The sequence below is a fragment of the Lactuca virosa genome, chromosome 8 (genome assembly GCF_052849685.1).
Source record: "Lactuca virosa cultivar CGN04683 chromosome 8, Lactuca_virosa_CGN04683_v6, whole genome shotgun sequence".
NCBI lineage: Eukaryota > Viridiplantae > Streptophyta > Magnoliopsida > Asterales > Asteraceae > Lactuca > Lactuca virosa.
The window spans coordinates 41765468-41791111 of NC_136433.1; the positions used below are offsets into that span (position 1 = coordinate 41765468).

At 34.1% G+C, this 25644-nt stretch overlaps 1 protein-coding gene across 2 annotated transcripts; it reads right to left on the reverse strand.

The window, feature by feature from the left end:
* Positions 1 to 428: 428 nt before the first annotated feature.
* Positions 429 to 3209, reverse strand: LOC145132083 (putative serine/threonine-protein kinase PBL21). Of its 2 annotated transcripts, XM_079066737.1 has the most exons (6): positions 3076 to 3206; positions 2750 to 2992; positions 2448 to 2638; positions 2145 to 2334; positions 980 to 1371; positions 429 to 775 (listed from the first exon to the last, which is right to left on the reverse strand). In XM_079066737.1, exons 2-6 carry the CDS (start codon positions 2829 to 2831, stop codon positions 545 to 547), a joined length of 1086 nt encoding a protein of 361 aa, XP_078922863.1. In that variant the 5' UTR covers positions 2832 to 2992; positions 3076 to 3206; the 3' UTR covers positions 429 to 544. The 2 variants fall into 2 exon arrangements, with proteins under 2 accessions (XP_078922863.1, XP_078922862.1); XM_079066736.1 differs by having other exon boundaries at positions 2750 to 3209.
* Between the last annotated feature and the right edge of the window lie 22435 nt (positions 3210 to 25644).

Consider the following 25644-nt stretch of genomic DNA (forward strand, 5'->3'; position numbering starts at 1 on the left):
ATTACATTGTCTTTTGAATTCTTTCTTGTTTTTTAATAGATAATTGACAAATTTAAATAAAGTAAATATTTTTGTTTACCACGTACACATAAATAGACAGTATTAGGTTCATAGGTTGTGACCTAGTCTCTTTTAAAAGTTATTTGACATTGATAAGCTCATAAAACTTTTTTCACAAGTTTTCCAAATATACCCTAGTATGCCGATTTCTAAATATACCTTTATACGTGTCCTTTTGTATCATTTTACATTAGTTAGTTTTTACCAAATGCTATAATTTTATCATATAAAGCTAATTTTTCAACTAATACGTGAAACATTATTAAACCCTCTCAAACACAATTGAAGCAAACACCCTTTTATGATAGAACATTAATTAAGACGATATATTTATTTACAGTCACATACCACACATTTGCAAGTAAATGGAAAACAAAAGCATAATATACTTTATCCACATTCATCAATTCTCTATCAAAAAATAAATAAACAAATAAAAACCCTATCAAGAAAATCAAACATGAATCCGCTTAACAAAAAAGTTTCACTTAGAAGAAGAAATTGTTCTCGAGTCTGGTTCATGTTCAGCTTGAGAGGCTAAGTACTCAAGTGCAACCACAATATCACCAATCAAGGGCCTGAAATTGGCCTGCTCTTGTAGACACATTGCAGTCACTGCAACCACATGGTGCACCGATCGAACCGAAAACCGACCTTCTAGAAGCGGGTCCACCAACTGAATAAACTTTTTTCGGTCTTTCAAAAAAGGGCGAGACTGCATAAATTTGAAAAAAAAAAAAATTATAAATCAAGGACGACCTGTAAAAAAACCACACAATCCAAAAAGTGGTATCTGATAAACGGAGAATGTTATAAATTTTTTTTATATGAAAATGGGTTAATTTGCATAATAAAACGTAACCATTTTTTTTTTCAAATCACAATGTTGTAATAAAAAGCAAATATTATTTTCACTTACCCAAGCAACTAAATTCTGTTCGCTAGGTTTCTTGTTCATATCAATTGCTTTACGTCCAGTAATGAGCTCCAACAAAACCACACCAAAGCTATAAATATCAGACTTTATAGTCAACTTTCCACTCATCGCATAATCAGGAGCACAATAACCATATGTGCCCATAACTCGAGTTGACACGTGAGTGTTATCACCAACTGGGCCCAGTTTAGCAAGCCCAAAATCAGAAAGCTTTGAGTTAAAATCATTATCCAATAATATATTTGATGATTTTAAATCGCGATAAATTACAGGTGGATTTGCTTTGCAATGGAGGTACTCAAGCCCACGAGCTGCTCCAACTGCAATCTTCAGTCTCGTGTGCCAATCCAACGGCTCTTGATTAGGCTCTAGATCTGAAAATAAAAAATTATACATTTTATTTAAAATTTTTGTCTCATTTCAGTCATAATCCAATGAATACCAAACACAGTATCTTATGTCTTGTCATATGTAGGAAATGGGCCTTAAGGCCCATGTAATCTGTATGGTAATTAAAATTTAATTCTCATGCATTATAGACTTATAGTGCTCCTTATTTATTTTTTGTACTTTTCTTCTAACATTTATGTATAATGTGAAGTCAATTAATGCAACATTTTTACCTATGCAATGAATTGAAAGTTTCCAGAATCTTTATGAGCTTTTTCCGTGAAAGACAGATGAAGGGTTTGAATTTACTTTTTTAAAGCATTTATGAAGATAACAAACAAAATCTATATTGCATGTGCTTATAATCTTACAATGCAAGAAATAGCAACGTACTTTAATTGATTTGTTTATTGTTTATTATATCATTTTGCTTCCATTTCTTCCTATTATTATATCACTATACTTCTAAAATCTACCCGATTATTATTTATTACAATGTCATCCAAATAGAAAGAAAATTTCATTGCTATAAAGCCTATAATTTGGTAGATTTTCGAAATTATATTGTCTTGCATATAGCCCTAATTCAATTACCACTTGATTACTCTGTTATAGTCTATGATAATTAAAAGAAACCCTAGGGAGATTAAAAGTCAAAGAATATGGGTACCATTACTGCATTAGTAGGATTTCTTTCAACAAACACCAAAAGTAGAAAACCAGATGCATTTGGTGATTAAAAAAATTAAAATTTTACCAAAAAGATGATTTTCCAAGCTACCCAGTGGCATGTACTCATAAACCAAGAGTCTTTGATCTCCATCTGTGCAGTAACCAATCAAAGTTACAAGATTTGAATGGCGCAAAAGACTCAACATAAGAACTTCCACAATGAACTCCTGGTGTCCTTGAAGGCCATTGAGGTTTAGCTGCTTTACAGCAACTATCTGTTCATCATGTTTCAACCATTAATATCACAATCCGAGACTCAAAAAGCTTCATAATTCATCAGTTACAGAATGCATTTAATGATCTGAAGAAAACAAGAACAGAAACTTACTTTCCCTGAATCTAATCGACCCTTGTAAACACATCCGAATCCACCTTCTCCGATCAAATTAGAATCCTTGAAATTCTGTGTTGCAACACAAAGTTCACGAAATGTAAAACTGCGTGCCACATTATACCTCTGGCTACTAAACCTTTTCCCCTTCTCTGTAACATCTTTACATGTTTTTCCCTTGTCATCAACTGTAAATGCAAAAAAGAACATGAAGAAAGCAAACGAAAGCACAATGCATGTAGTTTAATCGGAAAATTCCGAATCAATACAACAAATCCAATGTATAAAAGCAATCAAACCTGCAACATCATTGGATGCGACATCGCCATCGTAATTTTCGACATCTTTGGAGCAAAAATTTATGCAAGAGAAGCACCTCATCTGGACTAATCGATACAGAGACTCTTGAAAAGAGATTCAGGAATACATATAACAACACCAAACGAACAGTGAAACTACACAGTGTCAAACAAAAACCCTAATTGAGCATACAAGAGCTAAAACCCAAGGTCAATTTCAGAGGAAACGGACAAGGGTTTCTCCTGAAATACGAAAATTCCAAAAATCTTTTTAGAACAAGACACCAAAGATATCAACGCGGCATTGCCAAAAAAACTCAACAAACCTTCGAATTTGTAATCACAAAACTTCAAATTTTAAGTATTAAACAAAAAGAGAGCAGAAGAAAACAAAAACTTGAATAAATTATTGGGGTAAAGTAGTTGGGATTGTTTGGAATTATGCAGCGAAATTGGAACACAGACATTGAATCCTGTGAATCGAGCTCAGATTATATAAATAGAATTTAATATCTACAAAGATGACGTGTCGTATCCGTCGAAATAACGTGTTGTAATAAATTCATGCTCGTATATTCATTCTATATTTAAAATAGAATAGAATGAGTTTGGAATATATACGATAAATAATACGGAGTAGAATAGAATGATTTTTAGAGAAAGTAAGTTTTAGTGCTTATTTTTAGAGAATTCACGATTAAAAAAAAAAATTCATTTAATTTGTTAACGTCATATAATATCAAGTTAACAAACAAAAAAATTTGAAGTTATCTTTACTATAACAAAAAATAAAATTTATAAATTTCATTTATGGATCATACAAACTTTATTTCTATGTACTTACTAAGATAAAGGAACAAAGTAAGTTGATGATTTCGATTTAAAATAGTCGGATTGTATTTCAATTTAAAATAGTCGGATTGTATTGGATGGACCACTTAATATGCTTGCATTATTTTTTTAGGTCAAAGGATAAATTATGGAGAATAATACCCTAGTTTGTTAATATTCATAATACATATGTTTAACCAAAAATAACAACTTATGATCTAAACTTGTAACTGTTACTATTATAATATAAATCTAAATATTATCTTATTATTGGTTAAAAATGTAGATAGATATTGTTATTTTGCATAAAAAATATAAATATATTGTTTACATGAATGACAATACATAAATATATTTTTAATATATAAAAGAAGTTTCAAACGAGAACATAATTGAAAACACAATGCACCGTTTAATCATATATGAATGATTTAATCACATTTGATTAATACATATAACAATAAATAAAAAATTCATAATTTTATAAAAAATTATATTGATATTAATTTTAATTAATAATGAATCAAAAAAAAAAAAAAAACTTTTAATATATTAAATTTTTTTGATAAAAATAACATTCCAAAATGGATGGTCAATATATATTCCCGAGTACTCAATTTCATAATTGTTTTCGGTTGAACCTAGTTCTATATTGCATCGACATATTTTGAAAACTCATATTCTTAAGTACACGGAAACTTTTTTGTCGCTATATTTTTTGAAAAAAAAAAATTATAACACCTGTAATATGCATATATAAACATTTCATTAAAAAGAAATTCAAAAATGTTTATATATGAAATTTGTATATATGTATAGACCAATTTGCAAGAATGGTCCATGTGGTATGTCAAAACTGGTATGTTTGCGCCAAAAAAAGTTTGGACTAACACCGGAGGTCCAAAAGTTTTACTTTCTTGCGAATTTGGTCCAATTTGGTTTGAAATTTTTTATAAAAACGATTTTGCCCTTATTATTTAATTTTCCATTTTTGTTTTATTAACAGCAATTAAAAACATCTAAAAATAAAACAAAAATAAAATGCATCTCTCTCTCTCTCTCCTTCGAACATCTAAATCACCACCATCCACTACTTTCTTTCCGAAACCACCACCTACAGCTACCATCACCGCCTCCTGTCACCACCATCACCAAAAATCATTTTTGGTTGTTGTTTTAACTTCTTATAAAAGAAAAGTTGATCAACTATGAATCATCAAATATTAAGCATTCATAACCAAAATCATATTAGAAAGCACCAATCAATCTTTGAATGTTCACCGATTTTAAAGAACACAAAACATTCAAAATCAGATTACAAAAGCACCAATCTATCCAAGAACATTCGTCGATTTTAAAGTACACAAAAACATTCACAAATCAGTTTTCAAAACTATACACAAAAATCAGATGCATACTTCGTAAATCAGGAGCAAAATAATCATCGTCAAATCTGAAGCCTCATCAATAGCTGAAGAACACACACCTGTTTAAGCAAGCCTTAGCGCACACGATGCATCACCACCAAGAAACCCTAGCCGCCATGAACATCCTAGATTTGTGTCTTCAGATTTTCTAGGTCTGATGGGTTTTCCCTACACATTATACAAATATACTGAACAGGGCCAGTCCAAACGTATATGGGACCCGGGGCGAAAATAAAAAAATGGCCCCTTAAAGACAAAATTAATAAAGATTAAAAAAATAATAGTTTATTCTTCACTATAAATGAGTTCAATTAACAATAACAAGCAATCCAAATTTTTTATCTTTTGAGTTAGTTTGAGTTTGAACCTAACTTTAAGCCCTAAAAATCACTTAGGTAATAATTGTTTTATATATATACACTACGTAGCCCAGAGATTTTGGGCCCCCTGGAGACGTGGGCCCCGGGCGGTCGCCCGGGTTGCCCACCGTCTGGACCGGCCCTGATACTGAAGCAATTTGAATCCATGAATGTGTCTCAACCTGTCTGTGGTTCTCTTCTCAAATCTATCCTCTATTCGGTAAGCCAACAAACCCAGTTCCGCCAAGAAGGTGGAGAAGACGATGAACACTAGTTGTGCAGAGTTGGTCGAAACCAGATTTCTTCACCTTGCATTGGAAATGCCCCATGTTTTAACCCATTTCTTTACATTTAAACTCAATATCGAACACAAATTCCAATTTTGACCTAGATTTCTTCACCTTCATCTGGAAAATTAAACCCAATTTTCTCACCTTCATGTATAAAATCTTACCTCTCATCTCTGCCATACAGATCTCGTTGGAGAGAATCAAGCTCGGAAAAATCATTCATACAAAGATCTTAGAGTTTGATGATGTGGTTCTCGATAAAGATTTAAAAATAGAGTTTCTTTGCGTTTGATTTACATCGTTTGAACTAGGTTTGATTTGCTTTAACTGATTCGGTTTCATTCGCATCATTTCAGTTTGATTGGAAGTACTTTGGATTTGAGCATCTTATAATACGAAAATTTATGGTAACATATATGGGTTTTATCATAAAATTCATCTTCTCTGTGTGTGTGTGTGGAGAGAGAGAGAGAGAGAGAGAGAGAGAGAGAAAGAGAGAGAGAGAGAGAGAGAGAGAGAGAGAGAGAGAAAGAGGTATTTTATTTTAGTTTTATTTTTATTTATTTTTTAATTGTTGGTAATAAAATAAAAATGGAAAATTAAATAATAATGACAAAATCGTCCTTACATTAAAGTTCAAACCAAAGTGGACCAAACTCGCAAGAAAATGAAACTTTTAGACCACTAGTGCTAGTCCAAACCTTTTTGTCCCAAACATGCGAGTTTTGACATACCCCAGGGACCATTCTTACAACTTTGTCAAATATGCATTATATTTTATGCATATATGCACATTTCATATATACATTTTTTAGACAAAATTTCATATATGCATTATATTTTATGCACTTTGAGGACTTTTATGAAAAATGTCACGTTGTTGGTCCCTATGGTTTCAAAATTTTCATGAATGGTCCTTCTGGTATGAACTTTAACTTTTGAGTAGTTAGTTTTTTTCTAAATGAGCAAACTACCTTTGGACCAAATCTGAAAATTATATATACCTCCAGGATCAATTATGAAATTTTGAAATTTTTTATATATATTATATATAAATATAAATTTGAAATATATATATATATATATATATATATATATATATATATATATATATATATATAGGGCTAGTATATAATGTGGACGTACAACTATTGTACGGACGTGTGGACACTGCTATTCTATGAGAATTAGTAAGAGAATAAGTTGTCAAGTAATGTGAATACGTTAAACCTCACACAACTATTGTCATTTTCACGCATTATCACTAATTCTTATTCATTTTTGTTCTCACGCATCGTTTTTCCACTTATTTTCATTCTTACAGAATACGACTCAATAAACATTCGGACAACATTCGGACAAAATGAGAATAATAATAAAAAGTCTATAATAACCTTATAGACGATTTAATTAGTGAGAGAATAATAATAATAATAATAATAATAATAATAGACTTATAGACGATTTAATTAATGACAATGCGTGATAATGATAATAATTATGTAAGATTGAACGTATTTACATTATCAAACAATATATTTTTCTTTGTCATTCTCACATAATAACATTGTCCATACGTCCGCACAATAGATGTCAATCCACATTTGAACATAGCTCTCTCTCTCTCTATCTCTCTCTCTCTCTCTCTCTCTCTCTCTCTATATATATATATATATATATATATATATATATATATATATATATATATATATATATATATATATATATATATATATATACACACACACACATACATTATCTTTTTCATTTTTTTTATTTTTCAACAATATGAGAATTTTTTTTTTTACCTTTTGACCTTTTATCTTCTATTCTTTTTTATAATTTTAGTTATTTATGGATTTTTCTAATTTTTTTTGTTTATTCTAATTCAAGTAAATAAACTTAAATTCGATAAACCACGTCGAAATCATTTTTTTCTTTAGTTTTTCTTATTTGTTAATTGAACCGGTAATGTTTTTTTTTTAGTTTTATGTTGTTAAGGTTCATATATTTTTACTTGAATGATCTACCAACCAACCGAAGTTGTTATTTTTATTTATTTAAAATAATAATTAGGATAGATTTTATATTAAATTATGTGTTTTAAATTTTTCCATAGTAATATACTCTAATATATTCATATATTTTATATTTTTCATTTTTTTTTTGTATTTTTTATTTTTTTTATTTTTGTTTTCATCAATTTGATAACTTTTTTTTATCTATTCCAAAAAGAGTAATATGTATGAATATATTAGAGTGTATTATAATTTTAGTGTTTGACTTTTTTTTTTGTTGGTTTTCTATTTTTTATAATTTTGGTAATTTTTGGTTTTTCTAATTCTTTTTTTATTTTGATTCAGGCAAATAAAAATGTTATATTTATATTTATAACTTTCGTCCAACTTTATTTCTTTATAATTTTTTGTTATTTAGTGGCTATTATATTTATGTTATGACCAATAAAAACTAAAAAATCAAACACTTTGTTTTTTGAGAATTAATGTTTCGATGTGTAATATTTTCGATTTATAATTATTAAAATAAGAACATGATCTAAAAAATTTAAAATGTAACTTGCAAATTAGATCCTATTTATATATATGATACCAGTACTTCAAAATTCAAGATAATATTTTACAATTTGATAATAGACTAAAATAAATAATAAAGAAATAATAAGAGTCAAACTCTATAATTAGTTTAATTATATTTTTCAATAGTTTAAATTCAGATCCGGACCAAATTGGACCAAGAACCAAAGAATCTGGAACCGATTTAGTAGGAAATGAAAAAAAAAAGTCAAACAATAATAACGATAGCTGCAAACTTAAAATTGCTAACTATAATAACTATGGAAAATAAACATATAATTCAATATAAACTTTATCCTAATTATTATTTTAAATAAATAAAAATAACAACTTCAATTATTTGATGGAGCATCCAAGTACAAAAACATGAACCGTAATGGCATAAAATAATAATAATAATAATAATAATAAAAACATTACCGATTCAATTCACAAATAAGGAAAATTAAAGAAAAAATGGTTCCGACATGGTTTATCGAATTTAAGTTCATTTACTTGAATCTAAATAAAAAAAACGTTAGAAAAACAATAAATAACTAAAACTATAAAAAAATATAAAACAAAACATCAAAAAAAACTATCAAATTGTTGAAAAAGAAACAAAAACAAAAAAAGTATATATATATATATATATATATATATATATATTGTAACATTCTGTTTGAAATTAAATAAAATGAGTAAATAAATAATTAACCCTAAACCTCGAGATGTATATTATATTTTATTGTAGCCCTAAATCTGTAATAACTTAGCAGGATGTTGGTTTCGAGGAGTTAAATGTCATAATTTGGATTTTGGGGGTTAAAGTGTAACTTCTGAATTAGATTTGTAAAGAATTCTGAAGTCTGGAGGTTGTTTGGTAAATTATGGATTTAAGTTGAAAAGAATTGAGAGGGAGGGGCTCGAAGTGTAATTATGAGTTAAGTTGGCAAATGGACAGGCATAAACCCATCACCTCCTTTCATCCAAACCCTAACACTACCTTTAGGAGTCAGCTGCCATCATGGTTCCTTCTCGTTTTTCCGATCAGCCAAGGCCACCAAGGGAGCCGCCGTCGACCTGATGGATTAGGTGTCTAAGCTCATAACTATAACTGGTATGTACTTGACCCGAGAGTAGCATGGTCCATTTCGGGTTGCCTTCATCAGGACAATTTGATAGGATGGATTTTGAGAAAGAGGTTATTTGTCATTTATTAATATATTATAAGTATAATATATTAATTGTGAAATCATATTATTTAATTAGTATTGGTCTATAATTAATTTGGAATTAATTTAGTGATCAAAAGAGACTAATTAAATATGCACGGACTGATTATGTAAATCAGTGATATTTATAGTGTGGGCTAATGATCCATGTTAATTAGAAATGGACTAAACCTTTGTGAGAGTCCATGAAGAGTTAGTCCATGATGCTAATGAGTTAATGGATTAAAAGCCCAATTGAATTAGGTTTACAAGTTCAAACCCTAAGGATTCAAAACTATAAATTGAACCCTCTAGCTTGCAAAATCGGCCACTAAGACTCCAAGGTTAACGCCTAGCCGATTTTGAGCTCCTAGCCTCTCTCTCTCTCATTATTATCCAATTGTTCATGGTGTTTGTGACTTGTTTAAGGCACAACACTTGGGGTGCTAAGCTCTTGAAAGGCCAAGAACTACAAGTTCTACAAGCTACAACAGAGAGGTAATTTTCTAACTAGTTTTTATGTTGCTTATTTCTAATTGTATGCTAGTTTAGGTTCATGCTTTGGATAATATGAATATTGTATGTATAATTAGAGAAAACTTAGATCCAAAGCTATTAGGGTTGTATGTGCACCATAGGAGTGTTATAGTACATAAAACCCAACAGTCGTATCAGAGCCATGGGTAGTTTTCTGTTATTTAGTTGCATTTGTGAATTGTTTAAACCTGGAAAAATGAAAATTTGCATTCTGTCAGCATGGACTCGCCGAGTCCACTCATGAACTCGACGAGTTCATCATGAACTCGACGAGTCCATAAACTGACTCGACGAGTCGGACAGTCTGTTGGCAGATTTTCGGGATTTTGGCCTGAATTGGATAGGGATCACTACCACAAACTGTTTTGCATCATAAAATCTGTTTTTTTTTCTGATATGGTAGTGATTATACTCATCCAATCAAAAAATAATTGTCAAAATTTTAAGATAATTGTTGGTTTTTATGATAAACAAAATTACTTGTAAATTGTTGATTTGATATTATCTTGTATTATGAGTTTTGTTAGATCAATCCTAGATTATATGAAAATTTTATTTATTAAAATTGATCTAAATGTTTTTTAATGACTTCCATAACTTGCCCTCAAGTTAAGGAATATGAAAAGTCTCATCCATTAAAATGACAGTAAACTCATCAGTTATGGAAATGAAAAGTTTTCCAGAGTTACAAAACTTGCCCTCAAGTTATGAAACGTGGATTTCTAAAACTCTTGTAATTAAAAGGTGCAACTCTTGGGTTCATAACTTAAAATTAATTAAATAGTTTTAAAATTTTGTATTTTATGTTTAGAACCTTAATGTCTTTTGAATAGTTCAAGTTACACCTTATGGACTTTATTAAATTGATTAAAGTGTTTAATTAAAAGAGTTTTAATAAATCCATAATCGCATGGTTCAAGTTTAATTAAATTAAGAGTATAGTTTAATTAATAGATTAAACCACCAAGTATTTTAAAAGTTTAAAATACACCCTTATACAATATAAAATTAAAAGTTTAATATATTATATATGTATAAGTAAAAGGTCAGTCTTACCGTTAGTAGACCTCATTCACGAAGCCAGTCTATAAGGGGGTATAAGGTTACTGCCTATAAAATGGTGGTTTAATGGGTGTCCACTCTCACCCACCGCTTCCTTGACTAGTGGAGGGTCGTTAGCTGAACGGGTAGGATAGGACACAAGATTACCTAGTAGAAAAGATTTCAAAATCATCACAAACCTCCCTTTTTCTTTTCTATTGCAGTTTATAGATTATTATATGATGATTTTGAAACTTTCCATATATAGAAATAGAAAGAGATAGACTAGAAATGACATCTGTTATGTTAATGACACTAAAAGGATATTAAATGAATGGAATTGGGATATGGATGGAATATAATGAAATAGAGCCACTTTGGGGTTCCCTATGAAATGAGGCATGGAAGGGAGCCACTACGAAGAAGTTCCGGGAGTTACGAAGGAAGCTTCGAGCTCATATTGGTCATGGGTTGAGAACGGGAATGGAACTCTATGAGATCGAATCTCCCGTTGTTCCTCAGTACCTTCCACTATAAGTATAATGAAATACCAAGTAACTAAATGCTTAATAAATTCTCAATCTTAGCTACTTAGGAAAAATGTCAATTTGATTCTAACCCATGAAATTGCACGTTGCACCTTGTTAAGTCGTTAGTGAAGCGTGTGTGGTTAACCAGAACACTAATTTGGGACTAACAATGTGTGGCAAAGGGTAGCTTGATGTTAATCATGGATCAATGGAGCGTGTGTGGTTAACCGGCACATTGATTAGGTGATATGTAACATCGAGAGTACCAAGCTAATTTGCATGGTTATTTACACCTTATTTTGTGATCCTCGGCATCCCAGTCACAAACTTGAAGGGCATAATCGAGATTAAACATGCCATTGAAAAGTTTAATTAATATCAAAAGATCTAGGAATTTCAATTCATTTAAAACCTAAAATTCATTTTCGGTTTTCATGGTGGAAATTGGTAAATCGTCATTTACCTACCTTCAAATATTTTGCAATTGGAATATGCCATCCATCTTCCAAATTGTAAATTATTATGTTGGGTCCTAGCCTTAATATTTCATTTTGGGTGTTATATTAAGGACTTAAATCAACTAAACTTGAATTTCTCCCTTGTAGATGTCTAGTTCTGACAACTATGGTCTTCCCGAATCTTATGGAAAAAGCTTTCCTCATGAAGATGATATTCCCAGAAATCATACTTCACTTCCTCCACCTCCTCCAATAATTCTCCCTAACCCACATGTTCGTGAACTTGAAAAGTTCAAGGTCACTCAAACCCTATTGGCAAGCAAACACCAAGATGGAAGGTTTGTGTGTGCACATGTCTTAGAGATGAAGTCACACATTGACAAGTTGGGAATGTTAGGTGTCGTTGTCTCGAGGAAGTTGGCTATTGACTTGGTTCTTCAATCACTTCCCAAGTTATATAGTGAGTTTGTTAAAGATTATTATATGACAGACCACGACGTGACCCTTATCGATCTTACCTATTTGCTAATTGTTGCTGAATCAGCAATGATTTGGCGTACTGGTAAAGTAAATTTGATTGGAAGATCTACTTCCCAAACTTCCATGGACAATGACAATGGAGACATTGGAAGTCCAGAAAATATTTCTCTTTCCAAGGGAAAGGGAAAGGCTAAGTCTGAGATTGTCCCATGTACCATTCCGAAAGAGTCTGTTTACTTCTATTGCCAAGAGAAGGGGCATTGGTTGCGAAGCTGCCGTATCTACCTGAAAGACCACAAGGATGGTAAAGTCAAAATGTATGACTCTGCTTCAGGTAAGTTAATTATCTAACTCTATTAAGTTCCTATTTGTAGATTCTTAATACATGATGTGATGATATTACATTTTGATGTTTTGTAGAATCAAAGGAAGCTTAAAGGAAGAGTATGTTGAGTCTGATCGCGAAGAGATGGATTTCGATCGCATGGTTCGATAATCATATTTTTGAGCTGCTACTTAGGAGTTATGATAGATTGCTTAGAAATATTTAGTAACATAGTTTTCGTTTGTAATTGTATTGTAAGGAAAAGTTTTTCCGCATTTTATAAATAAATAAAATTTTGAATTTTATCTTGTTTTATATTTCCTTGCAATGGCATTTGTGAAAATTGGTGTTTATATATTTTTAGCAATATGAATTTGATTTTTTCGTTTGTGGTAGTGTCTAAATTTACCAAATAAAGAAAGATTCTCATCAACCAAGTTTCATTTGGAAAGAAACTTGGAATCATGCAACTTGTATTGTATGATGAATGAGAACCTTCGTCTTTGGTAAATTAAGACTAATTCCGTGTTCACATGTATATGTGAGTCAAGTGAAGGACTAGGGGATCGGGTACACTTGGTTGTGCACAGGTCAGGTCCACCACAAAAAACAATAAGACTATTCGTTATGATTTACAAAAAGTTTAGTAAACATGGTTATACTTACAAGATTAAGTGTAATTCTGAATCATTGAAAAAGTTTCAATGTGTGGCAGAACGAATAAGAAGAATCAAATTAGGCAGAAAGATAAAAGTTTCTCCAATCTGAAAGGAATGGAGAGTACTTGAGTATCGTGTTTTATGATACCTTAGTGATTATGAAACCATATCACAATTGATCCTCTAAAGGACACCTTAGTGCGTTTGTATGGCTAAGAAGAGGAATCGTGAATTGTTGAAATGGTTAAATCAAAAGGTGAATCATACTTCGTTCCAAAATCGAGTCTTAGAGTCGTATTCCAAGATTGTAACTTGAGTGATATAATATTAAAAAGGTTTATAACACTTATCAAATGTAGAGTAAAATGTTTCTTACTCTTGTACATTTGAAATTGGTAAGTTGTGATGTCTTGGATAAAACGAAGAACAACTAAGACCAATTGTGTGTAGTGTTATTTTTTATAAGAATCCGCACTAACTCTTGAATATTTGTTGTCAAGTAATGTTTCTTGACAAAGAGAATCTTATATGTCAAGAGGTCAGTGGGAGTCTTAAAGATCTTGAAAAAGGTTCCAGAACTAATAAACAATAAAACCTATTGTTTATCACTAGCACACAACTTGAGGTTTGTAACCTATCGTGTTGACATATTCTTGTTTCCGTGCCCATTCCAGTTGAAGTTGACAATGGTAGGCCCTTGTGCTGCCAGGTGGCAAGAAATTAAGATTGAACAAGTTCAGTCCATATGAACTTGGATTTGTCACTAACCTTGTCTTGTGATTATGGTTATGACAAATTCACATGGATAGGAACACATACACCATAAAATCTAAGTGACATAAGGTTTCTCTCCAATTCATGAAAATGATTGTGAGGAAACGCTTTCACTAAGTAGATTTTAAGGAGATAGCAATTGTGATATTTGCATTCTCAAATTCGATTATGATTACGGCATCCCTCTTCATAGTTCGAATTGTGAGAAATGACAAAAGGTCTAAACAGTTGAGACTTATTGTTGTAAGTTCCAAAATTGTTTAGACACACATGTGAGCTATCTAAGGAAACATGTATGAGTTTGAGAATCCTAGATAAGGTCTTATCGAAGCATTTTGTATCAGAAATCTGAACTTTGGTAAGAAAGTCAACAAGTATTGATTTTTAGAAGTCCAACTGATTTCTGGGTACATGTCAAACCTAGTGGGAGCATAAGTATTATGCTATTAAAGAAATAATTGTTATGCTAGTGGGAGCATAATCATTATGGTAAAGTGTTGCAAGTTAGCAATGTTAATTATAGAAAACAAAAGTTTCAAATCCCAAAGTTGCAGAGTTTGAAAAGTTGTTTTGCTATAATTAAGGGAGAGGAAATCATACTTCATTTCAAATTCAAAAGCTTATATTGTGAGATTTTAATCAAATTTAGTCAAGGATATATATGAATGTTATGTTGGAATGGTTCATAAGGAAATTATATATATGGAATTATTATAGCAAGAGACTAGTAAAGTATCATGTCTTTATGTAAAACATTATGAATCGTATCTCATATGCTTCGGGTATAGGATCGATTGCATATGCTATAATATTCATGTGTTCTGAATTTTCCAAATTCCTAAGGCATTAAGAAGGAAAAGGACCAGAACCGGATATGACTAAAGTTGCTAAACAATTGCTAAGAAAAATCTAAGGTTCGCCAAAGATTGGTTGTTTGTGGAAAATTGTAAGTATTGTAAAGGATGGACCATATTGACATTATTATGAATAGACAAGATTCTATTAATAATAAGCTGTCATATGGCAAATATGGAAATGCTTCCATAATGGGAGTTGGATATTAAGAATCTATGAGAAAGTTAGAAACTTTTATGCAAGAAGGATGTTCAAAGGAATGTACTTTGAATATGAGACTTCATTTCCGGGGAATTGTCTTGTAACAATATCCAATGGAATACTTTGTAATATCATTGGCAGAGTCTCTGTGACTTTTGTACCTCGACATTACGAAAGGAATCATTGCATAATAGTTTAGAATCCGACACATTCTAATAGTGGCAAGAATTTGGCATTCTTACACTTCTGATAAAGATTTGGAGGTGTGAAATGAGTTTCTTTGAAGTTGTATTCAATTGATCTATTTCACAAAGTAAGGATCATAGGTAAACATAGCGTGCATGCTTGGAGCATGGGATAACTATTGTTTTGATTCAAGTATTAAGTTTATTTACCGAAACATTATACAATGAATAATGTGTAATCAATATGGTGATTAAATAAAAGGTGTTTTATTTATATTCAAAAGTTTTGAGACCATATTGGATTCGATTATTCTTGTGTTTCACTTTGCATGTTTTGACTTCCCAAATAACTAGGTTATTCAAACTATCCACAGTCGACCATACTTTGGAAGTAGGTATTGAAGCTAGACTGTCATGAATGGGTCTTTATATTGTCTAAAGGTGTTTAAACATAGCACAAGTTTGTTGCAGTATTCATGAGTACTCCTGTAATAAGATTTGAGTATTGGACTAAACCCACGCTCATTTGAATCACTTCATGGATTTTATCACGAGTGATCATGAGACGATAATATCTTATATTCTTGAAACCAAGACATGTGAGTTGTAGTTTACAAGTCGGTTGCACATGGACATATGTAAACGCACCAGTAACTTGGTGTTATAAAACATATTGTTGTGTGTGATTTGATGAGTAAATAGAGTAAGCATATGAGTCGAAGTTTATCTGTTCCTTTTACCCTAAGAGGGATAAAAGCGATATTTGTTGGCCCGTCGATGATTTAGTAATGACAAACCTAAGCGTATGGCCAAGCCTGGACTGATTTGATTTGTTCAATTAGTCAGTTGTAATAAATCGAAAATCGGGAAACAACACATGAATATAGAGAATGGTTATAATCCATGTCTCTGTTCATATGATATCTTGTAGAATGGAGGAATATATGATCCTTTATCTAATGGACGCGTCATTTGATTTGTTCAGAGTTCGACAGCGGCTTTTTGAGAGAGCTATGATTGCTAGTCGGTTCTTCAAGTCATACTTGCGGTTATAATTATTAGACTTATCCAAGTGGGAGACTGTTGGATTAGGTGTCTAAGCCCATAACTATAATTGGTATGTAATTGACCCGAGAGTAGCATGGTCCATTTCGAGTTGCCTTCATCAGGACAATTTGATAGGATGGATTTTGAGAAAGAGGTTATTTGTCATTTATTAATATATTATAAGTATAATATATTAATTGTGAAATCATATGTAACACCCCGTTTTAAATAGAATAATTAAAGGGTTAGTGGGGTGTTGGTTTTAGGAAGCCAAATGGAAAGAATTGAATCTCCAGGGGTTAAAGTGTAATTTTGGGACTTTATTTGTAGAGATTTTCATAAGTCAAGGAGTGTTTGGTATTATTTGGGCTTAATATGTAAGGAATTATGGAAGAAGGGACTAAAGAGTAAATTCTGGACCTATGTTGAAAGGATTTGTTGAGTGAGGGGCTGTTGTGTAAATTACGGATTAGATTTGAAAAAGATTTTTGAAGCCAGGATAGAAATGGTAACATTTGGATTAAGTGTGAAAGAAGGAAGATGGAGGGGCTGATCTTGTAATTATGGGAAAATGCCTATGAGGGGCGGGGTATTTAAACGTTACCCTCCCCGGTAAACCCTAACCCTAGACGTATTGTTCCCAGCCGCCATCTTCACCTTATCTCCCTCCAGCCGCTACCTTCTTCTCTATCGTCTAGCCACCACCTCGGTTGAGATCCCAAACTATCGGAGCCACCACCTCGTGTCCATCCTAGCACCGGGGAATGAAGTTATGTGCTTGTTGCCGCCGTTCGCTTGGAAGACTGCCATTAAGCCTTCACCCGCCACCTTACGAACCTCCAGCCGCCTGTCGGGAACAAGAAGCGATGGTGGGTCGTGAACCACCGAGGTTGCTGCCCCTGTTGCGCTGAAGCGGTGGGAAATGTAGTCGTTGCTGCCGCCGTCCGTTCGTTGGCGACTAATTGCCAAAACCTAGTCGCCGCTGTTGTTGTTCGCGAACCACCACCTTGGTCTTGTTTTGCTAGTGCGACGTAACAGACCCGTCTGCCGCCGGTGACGAAGTTGTTGCCGCTAGTGGTCGCTGCTGCCCTCCTTTTGTGTGACCGTCGTCGCCTTACGCCACCAGAGGGTGGCTGGAATCATCTACGCACCAGATGACGTGAGTACCGTGTTCGCTTCGCCGGAGATTGAGGAAAAAACCCACCATGGCCGCCGACCATGGTGGTTGATGTCTCAGAATCTTTTCTGCCGCCGCAAGCCACCGTTGGGTGGCGGCGGTTGTGTGGGTGCGAGTTATTTTGTATGTGTGCATGACTAGTTGATCGGATTTCAAAAGGGGCCACCACCACCACCGTGAGGTGGTGGCTGCCACCCTCTACCACCACCAACCGCCACGGTGCGGCTGTGTGTATGTGTGATTAGTATGTGTATTAGTTTTATGTGAGTGTGTGTGTTGAATATTGTTGTAAGTTGTAATAGCGTGCGAATAATGAAAGAAGAGTCTAAACCACCACCGGCCGCCGTGTCGGGTGACGGTGTGCTTTGATTGCGTTTGGACCTCGTTTGGGATGATTAGACAAGAATGGGCCCAATGAAACCCTAGTGGGCCCAAAGAGACCCTAATGGGCCCAATAAGGCCCAAAGTGACCTAAAAGCCCAACCAATGGACTAATGGGCTATTATTGGGTTGGTAAACCCTAAGAGCATAAAACCCTAATTGTGGGAATTGTTTGGGACACACACGAGAATTAATTATTAAACTTAAAATAATAATTAATAATCATTGGCAAACTAACTTAAGGCAATAATGGACTTAATGGATTAAGTCCTTAATGGATTAAGTCCTTAAGGGGTTAAGTAAGAAACACTTAACCCTAATCATCATTTCATGTGAAAGCCCTAATCTCACTCGGGCCTTGAATTGGGCCTTCCTATTGGGCTTTGGCGATTGGACTATTGATGGGCCATCCAAGAACAAGTTAATGGACCAAAGTAATTAGATGGGCTATAGGATAAGGCCCATGTGAGGACTTGGGCCCAATTTTGAAAACTGGGCCATAGATGGGTCATAATTGGGCCTTTATGATTATGTGATAATGGGCCATGGGAATTGGATTGGAATAATTGGATAGGCCTTAAGGAAAGACCATGTAGAGGTCTGGGCCTAATTTGGAAGATTGGGCCATATGTTGGGCTTTGGCCATTACTTGACTTTTGGGCTCTTGTAGTGTGAGTTGGACATTGGGCTTGGAACCCAATTATTAATTGGGTGTTGTTTGATGTTGACAGTTCGGGAGTTTGTCAACCAGCAGCTGGATTTTATCTGCGAGACTTCAACAGTGTCAGATGAGTTACCTCACTATACTAAGGGGTCTAAGGCACCAAGGCCGGCCCATTGGATATGATATCCTAGCAGTTGGTAGTATGTTGAGTATGAATTAGTATTGCATGCTAGTTGTTATACCAGTTAGGTAGATCTGTAGGACTACCTATGATATTATGTGATTATCTGTATGTGCATTAGTTGTGTTATATGTCGACATATTATGTGGGGTGGGTTGAGGTGATATTGCTCCGTGTGGTAACCAACAAACTCGGGAGCATTCCAGATACGAGCTGAGGGCCAGGTGGGGCATGCCAGACTCGTACTGTGGGCTCGGGAGCATTCCAGATACGAGCTGATGGAGACTCGTACCGTGGGCTCGGTGGCAATCCAGATGTGAGTTGTGGGCCCGAAAGGCAATCCAGAATCACACTGTGGGCCCAGGGGTAATCCAGTCTGTAAAGCTGTGGACCTAGTACATGCTGTTATTTGTATATGTGTTATGTGTAGTGTATCGGTATTTTGGGGAACTCACTAAACCTCGGGCTTACTGTTTCAGTTTATTGTTTCAGGTACATCAGGGGATCGCGTCAAGGCGAATGCATGATCGTACAGCTCCTCATGTTTTATTTATGTTTCTGGGATGAACTCTGATGTTAGACTATTTTGAAAACAGATTTGTAATAACTACGGGTTTTAAATGTCTTTGAAAAGTTTTAAATTGGCTTAAACTTTTATGGGTGTTGCATCATATTATTTAATTAGTATTGGTCTAGAATTAATTTGGAATTAATTTAGTGATCAAAAGAGACTAATTAAATATGCACGGACTGATTATGTAAATCAGTGATATTTATAGTGTGGGCTAATGATCCATGTTAATTAGAAATGGACTAAACCTTTGTGAGAGTCCATGAGGCTAATGAGTTAATGGATTAAAAGCCCAAGTGAATTAGGTTTACAAGTTTAAACCCTAAGGATTCCAAACTATAAATTGAACCCTCTAGCTTGTAAAATCGGCCACTAAGACTCCAAGGTTAACGCCTAGCCGATTTTGAGCTCCTAGCCTCTCTCTCTCATTATTCTCCAATTGTTCATGGTGTTTGTGACTTGTTTGAGGCACAACACTTGGGGTTCTAAGCTCTAGAAAGGCCAAAAACTAAAAGTTCTACAAGCTACAACAAAGAGGTAATCTTCTAACTATTTTTTATGTTGCTTATTTCTAATTGTATGCTAGTTTAGGCTCATGCTTTGGATATTATGAATATTGTATGTATAATTAGAGAAAACTTAGATCCAAAGCTATTAGGGTTGTATGTGCACCATAAGAGTGTTATAGTACATAAAACCCAACACGACTTTCATTCTTCCCCCACGTCGGGATAGCTCAAGACCAATGTGGAGTGGTGGACTTCGCATGTTACTGTTCCATCGACACCTTTATCAGTCGACGCCTCGTCGCCATTGTGAGTCGTCATCTTGCACGTCGTAGCTCTCGTTGTCGGCGACGACTAGGACGCGAGCGGGCGGACATCCTTTTCTGTTGTTGCTGCTGCACTCGGTAGGAATCGCATCACCTTCTCCCTTCTCAATTTCTTGTTGGGTCTGTGTCGCCGCCGCCGCTCCAGCGACTGTTTAACCTTGTTATTTCCCTCCGACCACCATCTGCCGCCACGAGGATAGCTGATTGGGTGCGTATTTCGGTGGTGTCGTGTTTCATGTGTATGTATGTGTGTGTCACTGCAGCAAGTCGGAGGCGTGTGTGAGTGTTATTGTCGGCCAGAAAGCATGAGAACCACCATGGCAGCCAACCATGGTGGTTGCCGCCGTTCTACCGCCACTAGCCACCACTTTGGGTGGCTGTGTGGGTGTGTGTGTCGGATGGATGTTAGTGTACTAGAATGCTTTGATATTATTTTGTTTAAAATCTATTTCGGCCACTATTGAAAGTGGTGGCTGCCGCCGTGAGCCGATGTTGACCACCACCGTCGAGGTGGCAGTGAGTGGTGCCCGACTTGGTGAAACCCTAATCAGCCTAAAAACTTAACCTTTTGGACCTAATTGGCATGTGTTTGGGTTGGAAACCCTAATCTTGGAGACTTTTGCTTTGGACCTGTCGGGGCCTGCATTTTGGACTGTTGGATTGGAATTATGAGTTATGCCCGACCACGTTGTATAATTTACCTAGTAGAGTGATGGGCTTAATGGATTAAGTCCTTAATGGTTTAAGTGTTCTTACTTAACCCTAATCGTCATTTTATGTGAAACCACAATTGTGTTAGGCTTCGAGTTGGGTCTTTCTTTTGGGCTTAGGTGCTTGGGTTCTTGTTGGTCCATTTGAGAGCAAGTTTATGGACTAGGAAAATTGAATGGGCTTTAGGAGAAGGCCCATGTAAGGGGTTTGGGCCCAATTTAGAAAAGTAGGCTATAATAGGGCCTTGATTGATTATTTGGATTCTGGGCCTCCAGAATTTGAGTTTGGTCCTTGGTCTTGGACCAAGATAGGTTAGGGGTAAAATTGTCTTTTACCCCAAGTATGGATTTATGGTTATGCATTGGCACCTAATTGTTAATTGGGTGTTGTTTTTATGTTTGACAGTTCGGGGATCTATCAGCCAGCAGCAGGGGTTTGTCTGTGTGATTCAACAGTGTGAGGTGAGTCTTCTCACTATATCCATGGGTCGAAGGCACCAATGCTGGCCCATTACTTGTTATGCGGAATGCTAGTTGTCTTTGTGATACTTGCATGAAAGACCATGGGGGAGCCCATGACATTTGGTTATAAGACCATGGGGGAGCCCATGGCATTTGGATATAAGAGCATGGGGGTGCCAATGGCATTTGGATATAAGACCATGGGGGAGCCCATGTCATTTGGATATAAGACCATGGGGGTGCCCATGACATTTGGATATAAGACCATGGGGGAGCCCATGACATCTATATGCATATTGTATGATATTATGTGGATGATACTTTGTGAATGATATTTTGTGGATGATATTTGGTGGATGATATCATGTGGTTGTATGTTATGTGGTATTTTAGAGAACTCACTAAGCTTTGTGCTTACGGTTTCAGTTTATTGTTTCAGGTACTGTGGTTTTCAAATGGAAGGGCTCGGGATGATTGCAGAGTACACACCACATGTTTATGTTTTCTGTGAATTACTCTGATTGGTCAATGTTTTGTTAAATCTTAATTACTCAGATTTTTATGGGAAAGACATGTATTAACGATCTATTAATCCAAAAAAAAAATTATACCATGATTTTTTGGGTGTTATATGTATATATATATATATCTTCAAATTATCATATTTGATCCTTGAGGTATACACAATTTTCAGATTTGATCCAATGACATTTTGATCATTTAAAAAAAAGACAAAACTGCAAATTTGGTCCCTGTGGTATTCAAAAAACTTTGGATAGGGTCTAAAAAGTTTTCAACTTGCATTGAATGTCCAAAATCAAGGTTTTTCTGGGTTTTTGGTCCAAAAAACTTAAAAAGACGGTTATGCCCTTTTGATTTCTTTTTTACTTTTTCTATAAGTATTTTAATGATATTTTGATTTTAAAAAAAAAAATTCCACCCCCACACCCACCGTACTCTCTCTCTCTCTCTCTCTCTATCCCCCCTTCTCTCTCTCTTTGACTCTTTCTCTCTCATTTCACTGGTTACTCCACCGATTTCTGATGAACATAGATACACACGAAAATCTCTCTCACAAAAGAAAACCCACAAAATCCAATCTACAATCGATTTATGTATGTGTGTATCTGTAGGTTTCCTTCTGGAAATTGTTTTCTGTATGCTCATCACTAAAGTTCATCGGATCCCCCATAAGATCCAAATCAAAAAGCTTTGTCTGCCTCTTTTTGAAACTGAAATCGAAGTCAACACCCACCTCCCATCCCTCATATCCACTTCTCCTCTTACTCTGAACCGAAGGAGACTGAATCGATGTCGTCATTGAAACACTTTAAGTGGGAGTTTTCAAAGGATTTTGTTGTTGTTGCTGGTTGGTTCTTGAGAAATCAAGTTTTCTGATCATTAGATTTCTTGGATATGTTGAGAAGGGCTAAAGCTTCAAATTTAGGGATGGTGGTTGTTGGTGATTAGGACAGAGCATTGGGGAGACAAGCTGATTTGTGGGTTCCGTTTAATAGGGTCAAGAATGGGGAGATTACAGAAGAGTACTTGGTACTCAGAACCAGAAATGATTTCATATGAATTTGTATGTTCATACCCAGAAATCTAGAGAGATAGAGAGGCTACGGTGGGTTTAGGTGGGGTCGACTGGGCGGTGGATATCGACGATGGGAGAGGTGGCTGGAGATTGGCGAGGTTGCTAGAGGTGGGTGATGATGGATCTGGTCTAGTTTTTTCTTCTAAAAATCGTAGGTGAAATGTCGGGAGGAAGAAGAATATAGGAGAGAGAGAGAGAGAGAGAGAGAGAGAGAGAGAGAGTAAAAAAAGAAAATGAGAGAAAAGGGGAAGAGGGTACCATGGAGAGGGATGGGGGTGTTGTTTTTTTTATATAATTATTTAAATTCCGAAATAAATAAAAAATGTAAAAAAGAAATAATAAGGGTAAAGTAGTCTTTTCATATTTATTTGGACCAAAACCACAGAAAAGTTTTGATTTTGGACCTTCCATGGAAGTTGGAAACTTTTTGGACCTTATCCAGAGTTTTTTGCAAACCACAAGGACTAAATTTGCAGTTTTGTCAAAAAAAAAAAAACAAATCTCTCAAAACTTAAAGTTAACACTGACCAATCATGTAATTTTCGAAACCATATGGACCAGTAGCGTGACATTTTTCATAGAAGTTTTCAAAATGCAATATTTTGCAAACATGGACCAATTATGAAATTTTGTCTTTTTTTTATATTCTTTTAACGAAAATATTTATATATAGTTTAGAGGTGCATCAATTTTTTTTTCTTAAAAACAATTACAAAAAGATGTTCAATCTTTCTGGATACCAATATATGAATTTTCAAAAGATCATCAATATATATATATATATATATATATATATATATATATATATATATATATATATATATATATAACTGTTCGTAAAAAATTATTGTAAATGCATAAGATACCATTATTCCTAAAAATAAAGATACACCTATATATATAAAAAAATTGGTTTTTAAAACCTCATATAATTTAAAAATAATAAGATATAATTAATTAAAACTATAACAAAAATAATAATAATATTAAAAAAAAGGGTTAATGAGATAAAGAACAAAAAAAAATGTGGTATGCTAGCAACCCTTAAAAAAAGACATTGAAAACTTGTGCATTTTGTATCGTTAAGACTTTAATTACATCAAATCGTAGAGGTCTTTTTGAATCATTAAGGCCGATATAAACTTAAATATCTTTTTTTTTTCTGAACGGCGTAAACTTAAGTATCTATCCACCTTATACCTTTTTTCTTTTCTTTTCTTTTCTCTAATATTTTTAATGAGCTTTATAACGGTACGAAATTACGAATTTATTTTAATCTCGCTTTTTCTGTAAGGGCCCTATATTTAATTAGAAACGCTATAGGCGACATAAATGCATCTATTTTATGATATAACTTTGATTAAAGTTTACAAAAATTTAAACCGTGTAGACCTAACGGGATATACTTTGACCTTGTTCGAATTTGAATTTTTCTTTATTATTATTCTCTACTTTATACCTTTAATAAGTTGCGGTTTGCTTTAAAAAGAACCATCAATAAAGAAAATAATAGTAGACTACTCAAAACTCAAAAGGTAACTAATCCAATTATGCAATTCACTTTACAGTTTTGAATTGCTAGTGTTGAATTTATGTTGGTACAAGATGGATAAGACGAATTACTTTGAAGTAGTTGTTAATATATTTTATTTTGTTTTGGAAGCGAGAGTATAATATAAAAACTTGCAAAAAACTAGCATTAAAACTAAGCGATTACAAATAGATAATAGCAAAATCGTTGTGAAGCAACCAATCCAATTTATGCGTACACTTTTTTTTACATCTATTGCAAATTTAGAAATAAATAAATGAGAGAGATGTCAAAAATGTTTGTCTTCATAAGTTTAGCCGATCCAGAAAGCTTTTTTTTTTTTTTTTTGCAAAAAATTCCACAACACCCAAAAACAATAATAATCACCACACCGACACACTTCATTTCCTAAGCCGATAAATGAATCGACCCCACCCCCAACTCTAGTTGAGAATCAACCTTCATACTCTTCTCCTATTATGTGTTCCCAAAAGCATGCCGACTTTATGAGCCATTTTTGATTCCCTTACCTAATCTCATGAGAAGCAAGTCGATCAGGCCCTACCTAAAAATGTCTCCAGACAGCCAACCCTAAAAAGGTTGCTAGTATTGCTAAATGCTCCACCACGAAGCAAGCTCTCCCAAATACGAAAAATATGGAAGTGGGGAAGCCGAAAGTGGCTAAAAAGTCGAAGGAAGAAAGTAGTTGGACAATTGTATACACGAGGGTACATTAGTCTTATGGGATTTGGCAACATTGACAAAAAGGGAAAGGGTAAGAACATTTTTTTAGGTGTAGTTATACTAAAGTAGTTGGCCTAACCTTCGGTTTCCATAACCAACTTTTTTTTATCATTACTTATGTATTTTTTTCTAACTTCATCCATACTTTTTTACTTTTTCTGAAGTATGGGGCAACAGGCGCCCTCTACTTCTACTTCTAACTAAAGGGAAAGAGTCGCCATGACAAGTAAATGGAGAGCCTCTGCTTTGATCGGTTGTG

Bases quoted from the DNA above. Each gene is read 5' to 3' on its own strand.
- LOC145132083 (XM_079066736.1), bottom strand. From the start codon at position 2,831: ATGAGGTGCTTCTCTTGCATAAATTTTTGCTCCAAAGATGTCGAAAAT. The intron at 2,335-2,447 runs GTAAGTTTCTGT...CATGATGAACAG, and splicing joins GTCGATTAGATTCAGGGAAA to ATAGTTGCTGTAAAGCAGCT. The intron at 1,372-2,144 runs GTAAAATTTTAA...TTTTATTTTCAG, and splicing joins CTTGGAAAATCATCTTTTTG to ATCTAGAGCCTAATCAAGAG.